This window comes from Hakea prostrata, chromosome 4, assembly GCF_041222555.1.
Source record: "Hakea prostrata isolate BN-2017 chromosome 4, UWA_Hpros_2, whole genome shotgun sequence".
Taxonomy (NCBI): Eukaryota; Viridiplantae; Streptophyta; class Magnoliopsida; order Proteales; family Proteaceae; genus Hakea; species Hakea prostrata.
In genome coordinates this window covers 54,093,424-54,109,831 of record NC_142603.1, presented here as the reverse complement: position 1 = coordinate 54,109,831, position 16,408 = coordinate 54,093,424, and the positions used below count along the sequence as shown (strand labels likewise).

The following is a 16,408-nucleotide window of genomic DNA, read 5'->3' as shown; positions in this document are numbered from 1 at the left end:
TTGCACAAGTGGGGAACGTGCAATCGTGGAACCTAAAATTACATGCCCGGTGTATACGTGGACAGCAAGAAATCCCAGGAGAGGAAGAAGGGCAATTTTTTTTGGGTGTTTTTCCGCAAAAAAAAAAAAAAGAAAAAGGAACTGGCAAGTGGTAACTAGAATGTGCATTTTGGCACCACGCGTGTTTTAGCGTCATTTCACAGTCAGTACTAATACATCGCAGTACCCACTATTGGCGGGTTGAAGACTTGAGGTATGAAAGTTAAACGAAGACTTCGTTGGACTCTGGTCTCTGCCTCTCGGCTTTTTGAATACTAAAGTGAATGCTCCTTGGAATCGTGAAGCTTTCTTCTCCTGGTGGTAATCTGTGAAATTGTAGCACACAGTAGTTACGGAGCGCTCTTCAATGGCTTCTCCTCCGTCTTCTCCCTGTTCCTCTTCTTACTCTACTCCGTTTAGTTCATCGCCATTCTCTTCTCTCCCGATCATGGGTCTCAGAGATAAAATCGTCGAGAAAATACTTCTGAATCGCGTTACATTGATTGTTGGCGATACTGGCTGTGGTACTTCAATATAACCTCGAAACTCTCTGTTTAATCTGCTTGTTTAGGTTTATTTTCGTCTTTCTGCTTTACTTAAGTTTACCGTCCGAATACTTTTGATGACCCCCCCTCTTTTCCCCCCTCCTTTGATCGTTTGTAGTTCAATGTTATGTCAGTTATGTTTAATCTGATTTTCATAGTCTTCATTTTTTTTTTGGGGTATGTTTGTGTTAATGATATACTTTATTGTCGCAGATCACTGTAAATAGTTATCTCTTCCTTGATGTCATAACTGGTTTTGATCAAGGACGAAATTAAGTTTTACTCGTAATCTGGAATGACCTCCTTGGTCAAATCATGTTCACGTCGTTTGAAGTGAATTCTGACCTGACTTTTGATGCTTCTGCTTATTTGACATGCATTGCACTCGTATACTGCAAAGGAGCTTTGAAATTTATCATTTGAATAAAGTTTGTGGTGTGGAAGTGAATTTCACTGTCTGATAAGTTGATAACGCACTGATTACCATCCTTGTATGTTCTCATAAAATGTGAGGGATTATATGCAGAATCTTGCCCTAATGTCTCGTACTGATTCCCATGTCATAATTGGTTTCTCTTTTTTGCATTGTTGGAAAATGTAGTCATTGATTTATTATTTTGGACTTCTATTGCAAACAAGTGATTTTGTCTGCTTGATTGCTTGCCTTCTTCTTTCGTTTGTTTCTTTTAATGGATACATATTTTCCTTTTTTAAAAATTCAATTCAAGGCAAAAGTTCGCAAGTTCCACAATTTCTCCTGGATGAAGGTATACAACCTATATTATGTACCCAACCACGAAGGTTTGCAGTTGTAGCAGTTGCTAAAATGGTAGCAAAAGCTCGGAATTGTGATGTGGGAGGTGAGGTTGGATATCATATTGGTCACTCAAAGTTTACATCAGCAAGGTATTTTCACTCACATATGTTGTTGACTTGTTCCTGTTCCATGATGTTTTAGCGTCATAAGTGCCATTAGTGCTTTTCAGTCTACCATGAATACTAGATTATGATTGCAACCATTGTCGCATTGTGTTAGATGTTTATGTTGTTTGCTTGGATACTTTTTTGGTGGGACAGAATTTTATTGACCATTCCTCTTGTGATTCTTGTGATTACATTTTGAAATTTACATGCATCAATTTATTTGTTTGTCCATGCATTGCTGGTGTTCGATGCTTTGGTTGAAGCAAAATTTCTGATCCATTGCTTATTTTGTTGATGGTTTGTATCTCATATTTACATAGTTGAACCAATCATAGATGCAAGATTCCTTTTTTTTTTTTTGCCTAAACTATTTGATGCTTTGTAGTAGTCTATTTTCATTTAGTTTCTTTCTTTATATTTTCAGTTGATAAAGACACTTTATGTTAGTGACAGTCAGAAGCATACATGTAGATGTATATGTGGAGAAATAGTGCTTGAAACATAGAGGATTTTTATTTAGGAGTCACAACTAGCTTACAGAAGATCATAAAAGAGATACTACTATAGTACTATTACAAATGATGTATCTAGGATACATTAAGTGGAATGACTCCCTTTTATAAAGTTTTACATGTTTATTTTTCTTGAAAATAGCAGCACGCAATGGCACCTACTATGTTTGGTGGTGGCCATGGATAGCTACTGTGAACAATAAACAAGATAGTTGTCTTGGACAATAGCTGTGGAGGTTGATCTTCAGTGTATAGCTTTGGAAATTTGTTTAAATACTCAACTTTTGCTAATAATGTTCAATCATTGATAATCCAAGCTCTAAAGCTCTGGAGTGGTGTACCACATGCTTGAAACGGGATCCACTTAACATGTTTTTTATCAATGGGAGGCAGTGTTGGGTTTGAGTGTCTTGTATTTTGTGGGTCCATGTAATTATAGTTTTGGTTGTATTTATAATTGAAACAAGGTTTGGGTCAATTACTAGTATTGGGTTAAAACTGTATTTATATTGAAATTAGGGTTTTAGGTTTCCCTACAAATAGTCTCTATGGGATAACCTAGGGAACGAGGCAAGCAAAGTATAGCACTTTGTGGTTTTGAGAGTGGTGTGAGGTTTTCTGAAATAGTGAAACTTCATTCTCTTTGGTGGATATATGTAGGATTTTGCTGAACCACGTTAAATTCCTCTTGTGTGTTGCTTGTGTTTCTTCTTTGTTCGTGGTTGTGTATCATCTCCAAAAAGTGGTATCAGAGCGAGGTTCGGTGGATCGTCGCCAAAGGTGTGCAAAGATTTAAGAAAGGCTTCGATAGATTGATCGAATGTATGATTTTCTGGTTTAGAGATCGTAAAGTTTTTTTCCCCTCTTGTGATTGTTCGATCGGGAACAAATCGTGGATTGAAAAAAAAGGGGGGGACGGTCGGTTTTGATCGTCAGAATGATGGGTGTGGGCTTTAAAGTTTAGTTGTCTTCTGTTTGAAGTTCTTTTATGAATTTTTTTCCCCTTTAAACTACGGTGAAGTTAATCATTACAGTTGATTGAAATAAAAGTTTGTAAATTTGAGCGGAACGTGAAGAGAGAGGAATCAAATAGAAAAAAAAATTGGTTTGGTTGGAAGAAAAGACAAAAGGCAATATTTTTTTTTTTTTTGGTTATCGGATTGGTTTTGTATAAGTTATTTCCGCAAGATTTTGTATGGAGGTTTTTTGTACGGGGTTAGGTGTTCCTAAGGTTTTTTTTTGCTTTCCGGACTCTGTTCAAGTGAAAATCGAGGAGATTTCGCTCTGTTGATATTGATTTTGTGGGTTCGTATGGAGATCAATGGACAGGATTATTAAGTTGATGACAAGTATGAAGGGCACAAATCAGATGACGGTGAATAATTCTGATTTTTCTCTATAGAGTTTTTTAATGGTCATGATGATTTCACTTTGTGGCAACAACAGGTGAAGAACGTCTTTACGTGGGAAGGGACTGTGAAGCCTCTCAGGAAAAAATCAAAAAGGCCAAAGGCGATGAAGGAAGGCGAGTGGTAAGAGTTGAGGGATCTAGCAAATAATACGATTTGGTTGTATCTTGCGGATGATGTTCTTTGTGAAGTCATGGGGGTGGCAGATCCAAAGGAAGTTTGGGCAAAGCTGGAGAGCAGGTATAAGTTCAAGTCATTGACAAATTGGTTGTTTTTAACGAAACAATTATGGCCTTTGGATGTCGAAGGGAGCAAATTTTGACGAACACTTGGATGAGTTAAACAAGATTTTTGATGGAGTTGTCGGCTCTTGATGAGGAGATTAAAGGGTAGGATAAGGCATTACTCTTGTTGGCATCACGACCTTAGTCATTTGGTCATATTGTCCACATTGCTTTCTGGTAAGGATACTTTGAATCTTGACGATGTTATTACTGCATTGCTGATGAATGAAACATGGCAGAAAAATAGCAGTGATAGGGAGTCAAATGAAAGTAGTGCCTTGGTTGTAAGGAATGGTCATAGTAGAGGAAGATCAAGTGGGAGAATGGAGGAGTTTGGCAAGTTAAGGGGTTGCATAAAGTCTGTTGGTCACAAAGTAGTCTATTACTATTGCAAAGAGGAAGGTCATATGAAGAAGGATTATCCAAAGCATAAGGAGGATAGGAAGAAGAAGGACGAGGAGAGTGATGAATCATCTATCGTTGTCTTATGGAGCGATGATGGAGGAGATGATGTCCTTTTAACTTCATCATCAGGTTTGGATACTTCAGATTGGATTTTAGACTTTGTATGTTCGTTTCACATGTGTTTAGTCAGTAATTAGTTTGTTACATATCATGCATGTGACGGTGGTACTGTCAAAATGGCAAATAATGCGGAAACGCCGGAAAGTAGGGTTGTTGGAGTTTGGATTTTATGGATTCGTATGTTTGATGGGATTGTGCGAACTTTGATTGGGGTTGGACGTGTGCCAGATCTAAGGAAGAATCTGATTTCATTGAGTACTTAGGATTCCAAAGGTTTTAGATGGTCATCTGAAGGTGGAGTTCTCAAGGTTTTAAGAGGATCCATGGTTGTGATGCGGGGAAAGATGGTTAGGAAGTTGTATAGGCTTGCAGGGAGTGTTGAAATAGGTGGAGCTCTTGTTGACACTCAGGCAAGGGGTATAGGAAGGTAGAATTTGTAGGTTGTTCAGGCGCCGAACAAGGGCAAATCTTAAAAGAAGTAGGTGACTTTTGCTTTGGATTTGGTGAGTGGCAATGATTTCTTGGAGCATGTTGTGACAAAAGGAGAGGTGGAGCCATGTCACGTCGTACAATGCCAATGAGTTGTACTAGACACCCCAGGTAGGGGGTGTGAGCCATGCTGGTTTGGTGATGGAGGTCAAGAAAGCATCCTTGGAGGGGATGTGGACCATGCAGTAATGTATGGCGAATACACAGAGACCGGTGATTGTAGAGAGACATCATCAATGGTTTTCTTTAAGGGCCCGGTTGGGTTCATGGCAGCCGAGAAAAGAGAAAAAAGATAAAAAGAAAATAAAGATGGGGAAGAAAGACACAAAAAAAGATTAAAGAAAGAAGCTTTAAGGTCACCCAAATCGCACGTAGTGTAAAGGTGAATCCGTTCATGAATCTAGAGATTTTTACAACCAAACGGGTAGAATTCTCTGATTCATGAATCAGAGATTTGAAATCTCTGGATTCATGTAACCCTTTAAGGTGGTTTGCAGATTTCAAGCCAAGGTGGAGATTGTTGGTTTTGGGTGTCTTGTATTCTATACATCCATATAATTATAGTTTTGTTTGCATTTGTAAATGAAACAGGGTTTGGGTCAATTATTAGTACTAGGTTAAAATTGTAATTATGTTGGGATTAGGGTTTTAGGTTTCCCTATAAAATAGTCTCTGTGGGATAACTTAGGAACAAGGCAAGCAAAGGGTAGCACTTTGTGAGTGTGAGAGTGGTGTGAGCTTTTCTGAAATAGTGAAACTTCTTTTCTCTTTGGTAGACGTTAGTAGGATTTTACCAAACCACGTTAAATTCCTCTAGTATATTTTGCGTGTGTTTCTTCTTCGTTAGTAGTTATGCATCTGTATCCTCAAAAGGCAGGACCTATCCAATGGTTTGCCTAGATAAGCCCTTCATGTACCTTTGTGGTTCCCAACCTATCTATTGCTTTCTTTTGTAAAGTATTGTAGGTGTTTTTGTGCCTATGTGGCTTGCTTGTTTGTTGTACTTGTCCTTATAGTAGAGTGTTAAATTGATCCCTATCATTCTCTTTGCTTTATGCTAGATTTTTGTTTTATGTTTTTTTGACGGATTTTGTGTAATTTGATGGTATGGCTTGCCTTGGTCAACCCAACTTTCCAGTTTTGGAAAAAAAAGTTTCTCAATACCTCATCTCTTCTAGGGTTTTCCCCTTCCTGCCTTTCTTATGTTGTCTCGTAAGTGCTAAACATGAGTAGCCTGTTTGAAAAATGTAGTTTGTTTTTCTCCTTTTTGTTGCCTTAAGAGGATTGTAACTCCCCCCCCCCCCCCCCCAATGTAGCATATTGTACTCTTTTTTGGGTGAAATAGCATTTTTGTACTCTCGTCACATTTTCCTTTTTCGTGTCACAGCTCCAAAATTGTCTTTAAAACTGCTGGTGTTTTATTGGATGAAATGCGAGATAAGGGGGTAGCTGCACTTAAATATAAAGTCATCATTCTTGATGAGATACATGAAAGATCTGTGGAATCTGATCTTGTTCTTGCATGTGTAAAGCAGTTTGTGCTGAAAAACCATGATTTAAGGTTCACGCTTCTTCCTTTCTCTTTCTTGTTTAATATTTGTTCATTGCTTTATTGTTCATGCAGAGTTTGTATCTTCATCCTCTTGTCAGGTCCAATTTTATTATATTACTGATACCCCCCTTGAATTGTATCTCAATTACTACCTTATCCCTTGTACTTTTTGAAATTTTTAATCCAACCTTACACTTTGCCTGAAATTACTGATAACCCCCTGCATTAAGTTCTGTTAGTTAACTGATGATGTGATATCTTTGGAATTTTCAGAAACCCCAAAAATAACCCTGTATAGTGTATACTTGTTCATCTCATCAGGATTGAACTCTTTGAAATCCAAAAAAGACAAGAAAACAAGGGCAAAATTGGTATTCCATGTGGCTTTTCTGAGGGAGGGTAATATCATCTTTTGGCTTCGTAATTCTAATAAAGGGGAAAATGGACATTATATATTCATCCTTAATAGTTTCTTTACACTGTTAGATTTGAAGGGGGCAATAGTAATTTCATAAACAGCAGGAATTGATTAGTAATTAAGTTATGGCATAAGGGGGCATCAGTGATTTATTTTATCTTCTAACTTTCAATCGATAGTGTGTCTCTTGTCTTAAATGAAATTTGATAATTTCTTGGTGGTTTGATGTCCATTCTTCTTATAGGGTAGTATTGATGTCTGCCACGGCAGATATTGAAAGATACAGGAATTACTTCAAGGATCTCGGGCGAGGTGAAAGGGTAGAAGTGCTTGCAATCCCAAGTCACAACCAACAAATGATTTTCCAGCGAAAAGTTATTTATCTTGAACAGGCAATGACTTTCTATTAAATTTTATGTTTAGATTGCATATCTTTTTTCCTGTTATGAAGTGGGGAGGTTAGTTGCTATATTTGGTTTGTCAATTACTATAACTCTATAAGTCTATGATCATGATCAGATTGATGTCTGGTGCAAGTGTTAACATTTCCACTAGTTAGAGAAAGTGCATGCTGTATGCCGGTGAATTGGTCAAAAGGAACATGTTTTAAGTGATCTGATTTCATACAATTCAAATTGATGCTTATTTATGTTTAAGACTTTTCCGTACATATCAAGGCGTGTAAAATCTCTATGAAAGGCCAACTTGGTGAAGTAAAAACTGCCATCTATTTTGATATAGAGGGAATATTAGAGAGATAAGCCTGGACCATTTTTTATGATATATAGGGGTGTCAGATGCCTGGGGAAGAAACCTGGGTCTTAACTTGTCCAGCAACTTTCATCCTGATGCCTGGGCTTTAGTGTGGGTTGACTACTGCAGGTTGGATCAGATTCAGGCAGTTTTTTTGGTTTCTGGCTTTTTTGTACCCTATGTTTAACTTTTAGACAAGGAACAAGATCCTATGTGTTTCAAAATCCTATGTGCATATGAATTATTGTAACAACTTATCATTTTTTAACCTTCATCTTTCATATCATGATACTTTTTCTTCTTCTTTGGCTTTTTGTCAAATCACAATTGGAGTTACTAATTATCTGTTTGTCTTTGTCTAATAGATCAGACACAAATATATGTTTAAATGTTTCCTCTCTCTTTTTTTTTTTTTTTTTTTTTTTTTAAATAACTAATTATCTGCTTCTTTTTTGAGCATCATGGATTGTTTTCTCTCAGGCTGGATTTTGCAGGTGAGATTATAGATGGTCATGCCCAAGCCCCCTATACAAGAACAATGACTTCTTTTGATATAGGAAGTGAGTTTTAAGTCTGTAGGACTGATAGACAATGAAATTTTCCCAACAATGGGGGACCAAACTGATTAACATGTTCTGGTGTCTTTCTGAAGACTACCTGTGATATTTTAGTGTTGGAGGCCTTATTTTTAAATATTGGCCGTGGCATCACCTGGCGATCCTTTCCAAATACTCCTGCTACGTCTGTTTTTGGTATTCAATTTATCTTAGTTATGAGCTAAATCCAACATGCTTTTGGATATTTTCTGCCTTTGTGGTTCTGTAATGTGCAGCAAATAGACCAACATTGAATGTGGATGTAAAACCCCAAGATTGGCCATATTGGTCTGGAACTCAATGGTTGATGTAGACTTCATAGGTTTGCATTCAGCTATGCAAACACAATTTGTGCCTACCAAATGCAGCAGTAGCAGTTTCCTTAAAGAAATATGCTTATGTCTTGATTCTCTAGCATGTTTTAAAATCTTGCAGTTTGCTGGATGTCTCCTAGGTTTTTCTTTTATATTATATTCTTCTGTTTCTATTGATGTTTGTATGGCATTTCCTTTACTTTATAAATAATATCTAATGGTATTGTAGTTATGATAAAATTGATTGCTAAGCAGATTGCTGAACTTCTTGGAGAAAGTGCAGACTCCTGGCCAGCCAAATACTGTTCTGGCCCCAGTCCCTGCTCTTCTGATGCTAGTATCCAGCCTGCAGTGCACATCCTTATTCGTGACCTGGTTTTGCATATTCATGAAAATGAGCCAGATATTGAGAAGAGCATTTTAATTTTTCTTCCGACATATCAAGCGTTAGAACAGCAATGGTTCCATTTAAACTCCTCTAGTTTAGTCTTCAAAGTTCACATTCTGCACGGCAGCATTGATACTGAACAAGCTCTCATGGCCATGAAAATATGGAAATCTCACCGTAAGGTATCCTGCTATTTATGACCACAGCCACACCCCCCACTCCCCCCCCCCCAAAAAAAAAAAAAAAAAAAAGAGAAAAAAGTGTTTATTCTGATATATCCACTTGGTTCTTGATGCCCAAAATTAATATCAGTATCAGTTGTTTTGGTTATCACGTTCTTGTAAAAGTAAGAATAAAGCATCAATTTTAACAGAGATATTTGTGAGTTGAGATTTTAGAGGATGAGGTCAAGGAAGAAAAGGAAGTGGTGCTCCTTTCTGCTTTTATTCAGTGGATTTTATTACTGGTGGTTCTCCCTGAAATGTGAGATTGTTTGTTGCTTGAATTTTGTTGGGTTGTTGTAGCCCTAGATTGATTGGGATCAACTAGGGACCACTAAACCGGGACCTTGTATGAACCAGTCCAGTTTGAGTAGGTCAGAATAGGGGTCCACTTGCGGGGATAGGGTTTGATTGTTGGGTTTAGACAAGTAATTGATGGGGAATCTATCAATGAAGGTTTGAGGCTTCCTGAAAGGCATCTGATGCTGATCTTGAAGTTCTAGCAAATTAGGTCTTGGGTTCCTGGTACTGGGAAAAGGAATCTTTGATGAAATTAGGATTTAGAAATGGAACTTGCAGTGGCAGTTGGGATTGATTTCTAGCTAGGTGGGGATTATTCAACCCAAATATTGGTCAAACTGGTGGTTGATTGTGAGATCTGAAAATTGGGTCTTCCAATAAAAGTTTGGTAAGGTCAAAAGCCAATATATACCCATAGGAATGGGCCCCAAATTCAGCCTAGTAGGGTTGTGGGATGTGACTGCTGTGAGAGGCAACCTGGCCTGATGTAGCAAATTTTTGTTGGTTCAATGGAGCATGAATGAAGAAGGAAAAAAGGCCAAAACACTGTTCGTGAGAATAGTGTCACAGCCTATTCTTTCATAAACGAGTCAAAATACTTCAGATACTGTAGGTTGTTTATACTGTGCTATGCATCTTGATTGCTCATCTTGTTCCCTAAATTTTCTGGATTTGCATAGGTTATACTGGCTACAAATATTGCAGAATCATCAGTCACAATACCTGGAGTCGCCTTTGTCATTGACTCGTGCAGATCTTTACAAATATTTTGGGACAACATTAGGAGAAGGGACTCAGCAGAGCTTGTCTGGGTATCCAAATCTCAGGCATGCAGTTTTTTTTCTTCTTCTTTCTTTGGTTTCTTATTTTCATTATAGTAGTCCTGTTTAATATATATATATTTTTTTCAATAATATGCCATAGGCTGATCAGAGGAAAGGTCGGACAGGTCGGACATGTGATGGCGAGATTTATCGGTTGGTTACTCGTTCATTCTTCAGTAAGTTGGATCAGTTTGAACGTCCAGCTATCTTGAGATTGTCATTGAGGCACCAAGTGCTTATGATTTGTTGTGCCGAATCTAAAGCCATTAATGACCCCAAAGGTATATCTAATTTTTCTCTGTCTCTTATATATATAAAGTTTCCAAGCTTGTTTTGTCAGTTAGCCTTTATGCTAAACGTTGGGTAGCCACATCGCGAGATCTGGCTTATCTATCAATTGGTAAAACTGTATGAAATTATGGCAGTTCTCGTAAGTGTACTGCAAAATTGCTGAAGTCATTATGAACCAAAAGAATCCTGCTGGCATGGGGACTAGGTCTACAGATGTTAGTATGTGACAAATACCAGAGGTTCATGGCCATCTTTTGATGACTCAAAAAGAGCTTTGCTTGTCAAATACCATGTTTCTTTTTCAATGAACCTTTCCAATTGGATGATCACATCCATCTAATTTGTATGAAAGACTGTATGGAATACGTTTGAATTTGATGGATGGCATTATCACTTGAAGGGTCTTAGATAGGTATGTGCTCGGCCCAAAACTTAGTGATGTAACCCCAGGTTTGGGCTACAAAATTTTCAGGATCTCCTTTGAAACACTTACTCTGCTGCCTAGGCAACTTGGGACAGAACTGAGAGAAAGGGAAAGTGTCTGGCAGAAAATCCTGGGTGTAAAAGGGAATCTGAGAGCAGAAAGGGGAAAAAGGCTCGATCAAATAGCCAAAACTGCTCCACACTTCTATCGCAGGCCTCAGAAGAGCAAAGAACTTCTGAAGAAGTAGATGGCTGTAGCACAAAACCAGCCACAGATTCCCCTAGGGTTCCCCAGGACTCTCCCAGTCAGGTAATCAAACAAAAAATTTTTCATCCAAAGCTGTCTTTGCTTAAAACCCAAATTGGTATTTTTAGACTCTAATAACTCTTTCCTAATTCGACACAAACTCAACTCAAACAAGACTCACAAGGAAATAACTCTTTCCTATTTTGAATCAAACTTAAAAATAGGACTCTTTTGTTTTAAAAAAGAAACTACTGCCAAACAATTTACTTAGCTCAAATTCTTACCTAACTGGGATTTCAATCCAAAACTAACAACCCTATGAGTCCTGGCTGGACCGATTCCATCCTATACAGACTTGTCCCAGGGGCAGTAAAAGACAGATATACCCCCCTAGGTTGTGAATTATGCTAGTGATTTTGCTCTAGCTTACCACCAGTTCTTGATTTTCCCAGATGCATATAACCTTTCAACTCTTGCTGGAGTTCTTTTGCAACTCAAGAAATACAAGCCTCTTGATAGGTAGGTAGACAAGATAATTAATGTGATTCTAAGATCAAGGATGGCCCCAATTAACCAGGAAAACATAAATTAGTAATTTAGCGCCTGAACCAAACCAGGCACCAAAACTATGACCTACCTCGGTTCAAATGTATCTTGTATGCTAGTGAATCACTGCTGCAAGTTTCATGAGATTCCTATGGTTTGATTGTGAAATATGACCCGATCACCAAAATAGTAACTAGGTGGCTGTAGGATGAAATACTCAGTAGAATGAGCTGAGATTTGGAGAGGATGATGTTGTGTAATAGATAAGATTATCCTACAAATTTGAGACCGTTCCAATGGTTGGAACTTCAGTTATGGTGGCAGATTGAAATTAGAAAGTTTAGGTTTTCAATGGTGGAATGGGTTGATGGGATAAACGAAAGGGAAAATGAAAGGGATTGGCCGGCTGATAATCCCAACAGGGTGAGATGGAGGGAGAAGAAAGAGGGGTGATCAGTCCAATGACTTCAATCATTCAATGTATTACTCACTCTGGTTTAAGTGGGATATTCCAGTAGCAAGAGTAACAGCAGTTTGAATAATTTTGAGGTTCTTTTAATCAATGACAGTAGCATCAGCAGCTCCAAAAGCTCCATCACAGGTTTCTTTTAATCAACAGCAGCAGCAGAACACAAAGGTCCATCACAAGTTTGGTTCAAAAAAAGAAAAGAAGAGAAGGATAGATTTAGCCCTCTCAGCAAGGCTCCTTCAGTCCTAGGATTTTGTAGTTGAGAAACCTTCAAGAAACCAATCCCCTCTATTAGATCTCCTATAGCATCAGCCAATCATCCAAACATCAATAAACCTTTATTGGTATCATTCCCTACATTGACATGATCCATTTCAAATACCAAACCCTAGGTCTTACCAATTGTTGGGGTAAGGTTGCGTAGGAAAACTGCCCCCCTGGACTCTGCTTGTGTGGAAGCCTTTGGCACCAGGTCCGCATTGCTAATTTAAGCTGTAGAAGAAATCTCCATTTGGGTCAACTGGGTCTTTACCTAGCTAGAAGAAATCTCCTCCAAAGAAAACTCCATTTGGGTCAACTGGGTCTTTATCTAGCTAGAAGAAATCTCCTCCAAAGAAAACTCCATTTGGGTCAATTGGGTCTGTACCTAGCTTCTCAAAACTGACTCTTTCTGGACCGTCCCAACCCCTGCCAATCCTTCTTGGACGTGGAGAAAATTGCTAGATCTCCGCCCTTTGGCTCTTTCCGCCATGTCCTTTGAGATTGGCAGTTTAGCTTTTTCTTTCTGGTTGGACCTTTGGCACCCTCTTGGTATCCTCTTTCAAGTTGTCGATGCCATTGCGATCTACTGTTTGGTATCCCTACACATTGCCCTCTCTTCCACTTCATTGCTTCTCATTCCTGACCTGAACTCGCCTCTATCTAGCACCTCCTTCCTTCTCCCCCTTCCCCCCCCCCCCCCCAAGAGACCTTCTCCTTGGCTATCATCCAATTCCTCTGCCTTCTACACTGCTTCAGCATAAAATCTCATCCGCACGCCTATCCCCTGCTACCTAGCCTAAGCTTGTTTGGTTCGGTGGCCATATACCTCAACAGGCTTTCACGGTTTGGAGAACCTTTTCCTATTGACTTTCTCCCCAAGCCTTTCTCCACCGTAACATCCAAGCTAACTGCTTTTGCATTTTCTGCCCTTCTCCTGAAACCATTCCTCATCTATTCTTTGCTTGCTACTTCTCCAAACCCATATGGCTGCATGCACTTTGTTCCAGTTGGCCTAGATCCGGACGCCCCAACCCTTTAATGTTGAGTCCAGGTGGTTAGCTTCTACCTTCAGATGATCGACGCTAGTGGACACCACTGGCAACGCTCATATTCTGAGCTTGCATTACTAATATTTGGATGGAGCGCAATCTCCATGGATAGTCCTTCAATTCTAGATCTCTAGATCAGATTTGGGAGGCCATCTTTAAGGATGTCCCTTCCAAACTCTCCCTCTTGCCTCATGAGCCTCTTGTAGATATCCCAAGGAACAGACATATTGTTGTTAATTGTGGTTTAGAGCCTTCTCTTTTGTACACACCTAGGTCTGTCCAGCGCATTCTTACCCCCCCCCCCCCGCGGTCCTTCTCTTGCACATTTTCTTCCCTTCAGGGTGTATTTATAATATTTATTTATTCACTCAAGAAAATGAAGAAAAAAAAATAATAATAATAAACTGTGGCACTGGAACTTTGGTTCAATCAGAATTATACTTTGAACGGTTGAAGAAAGGGGGGGAAGGTGAACCCAGGCCATTTTACTAGATTTGGGCCAACGGGCCTGGTTCTTGCACTTGCTATGCTGTTTCTTCTTTATTTCTGCATCAAGCAATAGTTATGTTGCCAAAAAAAAATCTTATGGGGTTGCTTATTTCTCTGCTAAATTTACACACACCTGACCAAAAGTTCTGCGTCAACATTGTTCTTCAAATGATCTTGAAATAGTATTTGTCTCTACCAAGGAAAACAAGAGATGGGCCTAACTTGTGGTACTTTTGGTATTAGTCTTGTTGCAGAAGGCTCTTGATCCACCAGATTCTGAAGTTGTTGAAGATGCGACGAATTTGCTTGTACACATTAATGCATTGGAAAGATCACCCTCTCATAGAGGACGGCTTGAGCCAACATTTTACGGACAGCTGCTTTCGAGTCTTTGTTTGTCTTTTGACGCTTCTGTCCTTGTACTTAAGTTTGGAGATATTGGGTTGCTCCGAGAAGGCATTCTGATTGGCATAATGATGGACACACAGCCTCTTCCCATTCTTCATCCCTTTGGGCAGGAAGATTTGGTAATCCTATTGACTGGGTTGACCATGTCCCCCCCCCCCCCTTCTTTTTGTGTCCATTATAGTCAAACAGTCTCCTTTTTCTGATTGTTGCTGGTTTTCTAGTATTCTACATATGTAGACTACTACTTTGATGGGAATAGTGAGAACATGGTCCTTGGGAAAAAGGAAGTTGCCGTCATGGGAAACCTCTGCGCATTTGAGTTTTGGCAACGTGTTTTCAAGGTAGACTCTCATCTTTTGCCATAAGGTTACCATGAATTATCTCATGGGAGGAGAGGAAATCTTTTGGGAAAGAGGAGTGTGAAAGTTTTTCAATGTTATTTGTACCTATATTTCAGTTTGGCCACATTTCTCATGGTGCTTTTCTGATTATGGCTTACAATATTTGCTTTTGCCATTTTAAAGGATAAACATCGTCTTCTACGGCTGAAGCAACTTATAAATTATAATGAGCCAAAAGCCACTCAATTTCTGTTCCCTAAGCTGGAGGAGGAATGGTGTTCTTTCCACAATCTTGTGCGATCATCTCTGCTACATATCTCGGAAATATGTATACTTCTTCTGAACATTACTGAAGAGATCTTTATATATAAAATATTTTCTACAACTTCTGGTTGTCATTTCCTGCAGATGAAGATGTATTGAATGCTGTACACCGTTTCCGCCCAAAATTTCTATCTACATCCAATGGACTACCTTCTTATTATGATCCCTATGAATTTGAACACACATGCCTCATTCAAGCTCATTCAAACGGAGATACAGATGAAATTGATATTGGTGAGGATCCTGATTCAATTATTGAAACAAGGAGCTGTATTGCTGTTCCATTTGTTGCTCCCAACCAATTTCAAGCTGAATTTGTTGCTGAAAAGCTGGTGGAAAGTATCAAAGAGGTATTGACTGTTATGGCGTCTATTGCATCTCATGGTTGAATGTTATGGCTATCAATAATGATTCACGTTTGTCCTTGTGTCTATTCGGCAGATACGAGTTAGTCATTCAGAAGACACTTCAGTGGATATGCTTGGACATTCCAATGGTGTGGGCTCTTCTGTCTTCAGTCAAGCTTCTCTATGCAAATTCTTCATTAATGGATCATGCAACAAAGGCAGCCAATGTTCCTTTTCACATTCCCTACAAGCCAAAAGGCCTACATGCAAGTTTTTCTTTTCAGTTCAGGTACATTACCTTCCTGGATATACTGTATACCTCATGTTCTGTAGTGTGTTCGTCATGCCAATACCTGAAAATTTTATTCTGATTTTCCACATTCAGTATGCATATCGTACAAAACGTACAGATTTGGATCGCCATACCTTCACAACTTAGGTCTGACCTCAATCACCTAAACCCGCCAAGTTTTTTTCACTCTGTAAAGTTCTACCTGTTTTCTTATATTATGGTGAGTGTGTGACTGTGTCTCAGTCATACTATTGTGTCAGATTTGGGTTGCACATATTCTGATTCCTACATTGACTTGAGCCTAAAAGCTCTCATCTTAGCATCCCAAACTTCTAACCATTCAGGCGGGTAAAATTTTCATAAAAGAGTGGCAGTTGAGGGTAAAATTGGGACAATACTTAAAATTGATTGCCAGTCCTTAATTGAAAATCTATAGCTGGTTCTTTGCAGTGTTTGTCTGGTATATGAATATAAACCATAAACCATTAGCTAGTGACTTGCCTTTATCCTAGTTGATTTTGATATTTGTTTCGCTTCCTAAAGGTCAAATTCCACTTGGTTCACTTCTCAAAAATTATAACTGTAATTCTTTTAGGGGCTTGTTGATTTTTGCATTTACATTACTTGTTTGCCTGAGTATTCATCAAGAGCATTCTGAAAAAACCTCCTAATTTCACACATTTCCAGTTCTATTTGAATCTGTCATTTATCACTAAAATTTTCTGCTGTCTACTAACTTCTTAGGGGATGTTATGAAGAGCCACTTTGCCAGTCCAAGAATGCCATCTTTTTGCAGTAATTAGATAAGAAGTATGCCATGAATGGTAG

The 16,408-nt window shown here is 38.8% G+C and overlaps 1 protein-coding gene across 1 annotated transcript in view; it reads left to right on the top strand.

Moving 5' to 3' along the window:
• Positions 1-210: 210 nt before the first annotated feature.
• LOC149019663 (DExH-box ATP-dependent RNA helicase DExH8-like) overlaps positions 211-16,408 on the top strand; it is an 18,552-nt gene continuing 2,354 nt past the window's right edge. Inside the window, exons 1-12 of the mRNA XM_089153629.1 lie at positions 211-563; positions 1,313-1,490; positions 6,115-6,288; positions 6,942-7,089; positions 8,616-8,930; positions 9,950-10,096; positions 10,194-10,374; positions 14,112-14,395; positions 14,498-14,617; positions 14,801-14,945; positions 15,026-15,291; positions 15,383-15,577. Coding sequence (XP_089009755.1) covers positions 407-563; positions 1,313-1,490; positions 6,115-6,288; positions 6,942-7,089; positions 8,616-8,930; positions 9,950-10,096; positions 10,194-10,374; positions 14,112-14,395; positions 14,498-14,617; positions 14,801-14,945; positions 15,026-15,291; positions 15,383-15,577 — 2,310 coding nt within the window. The 5' untranslated portion in view covers positions 211-406. The remainder of the gene's footprint in view (positions 564-1,312; positions 1,491-6,114; positions 6,289-6,941; positions 7,090-8,615; positions 8,931-9,949; positions 10,097-10,193; positions 10,375-14,111; positions 14,396-14,497; positions 14,618-14,800; positions 14,946-15,025; positions 15,292-15,382; positions 15,578-16,408) is intronic.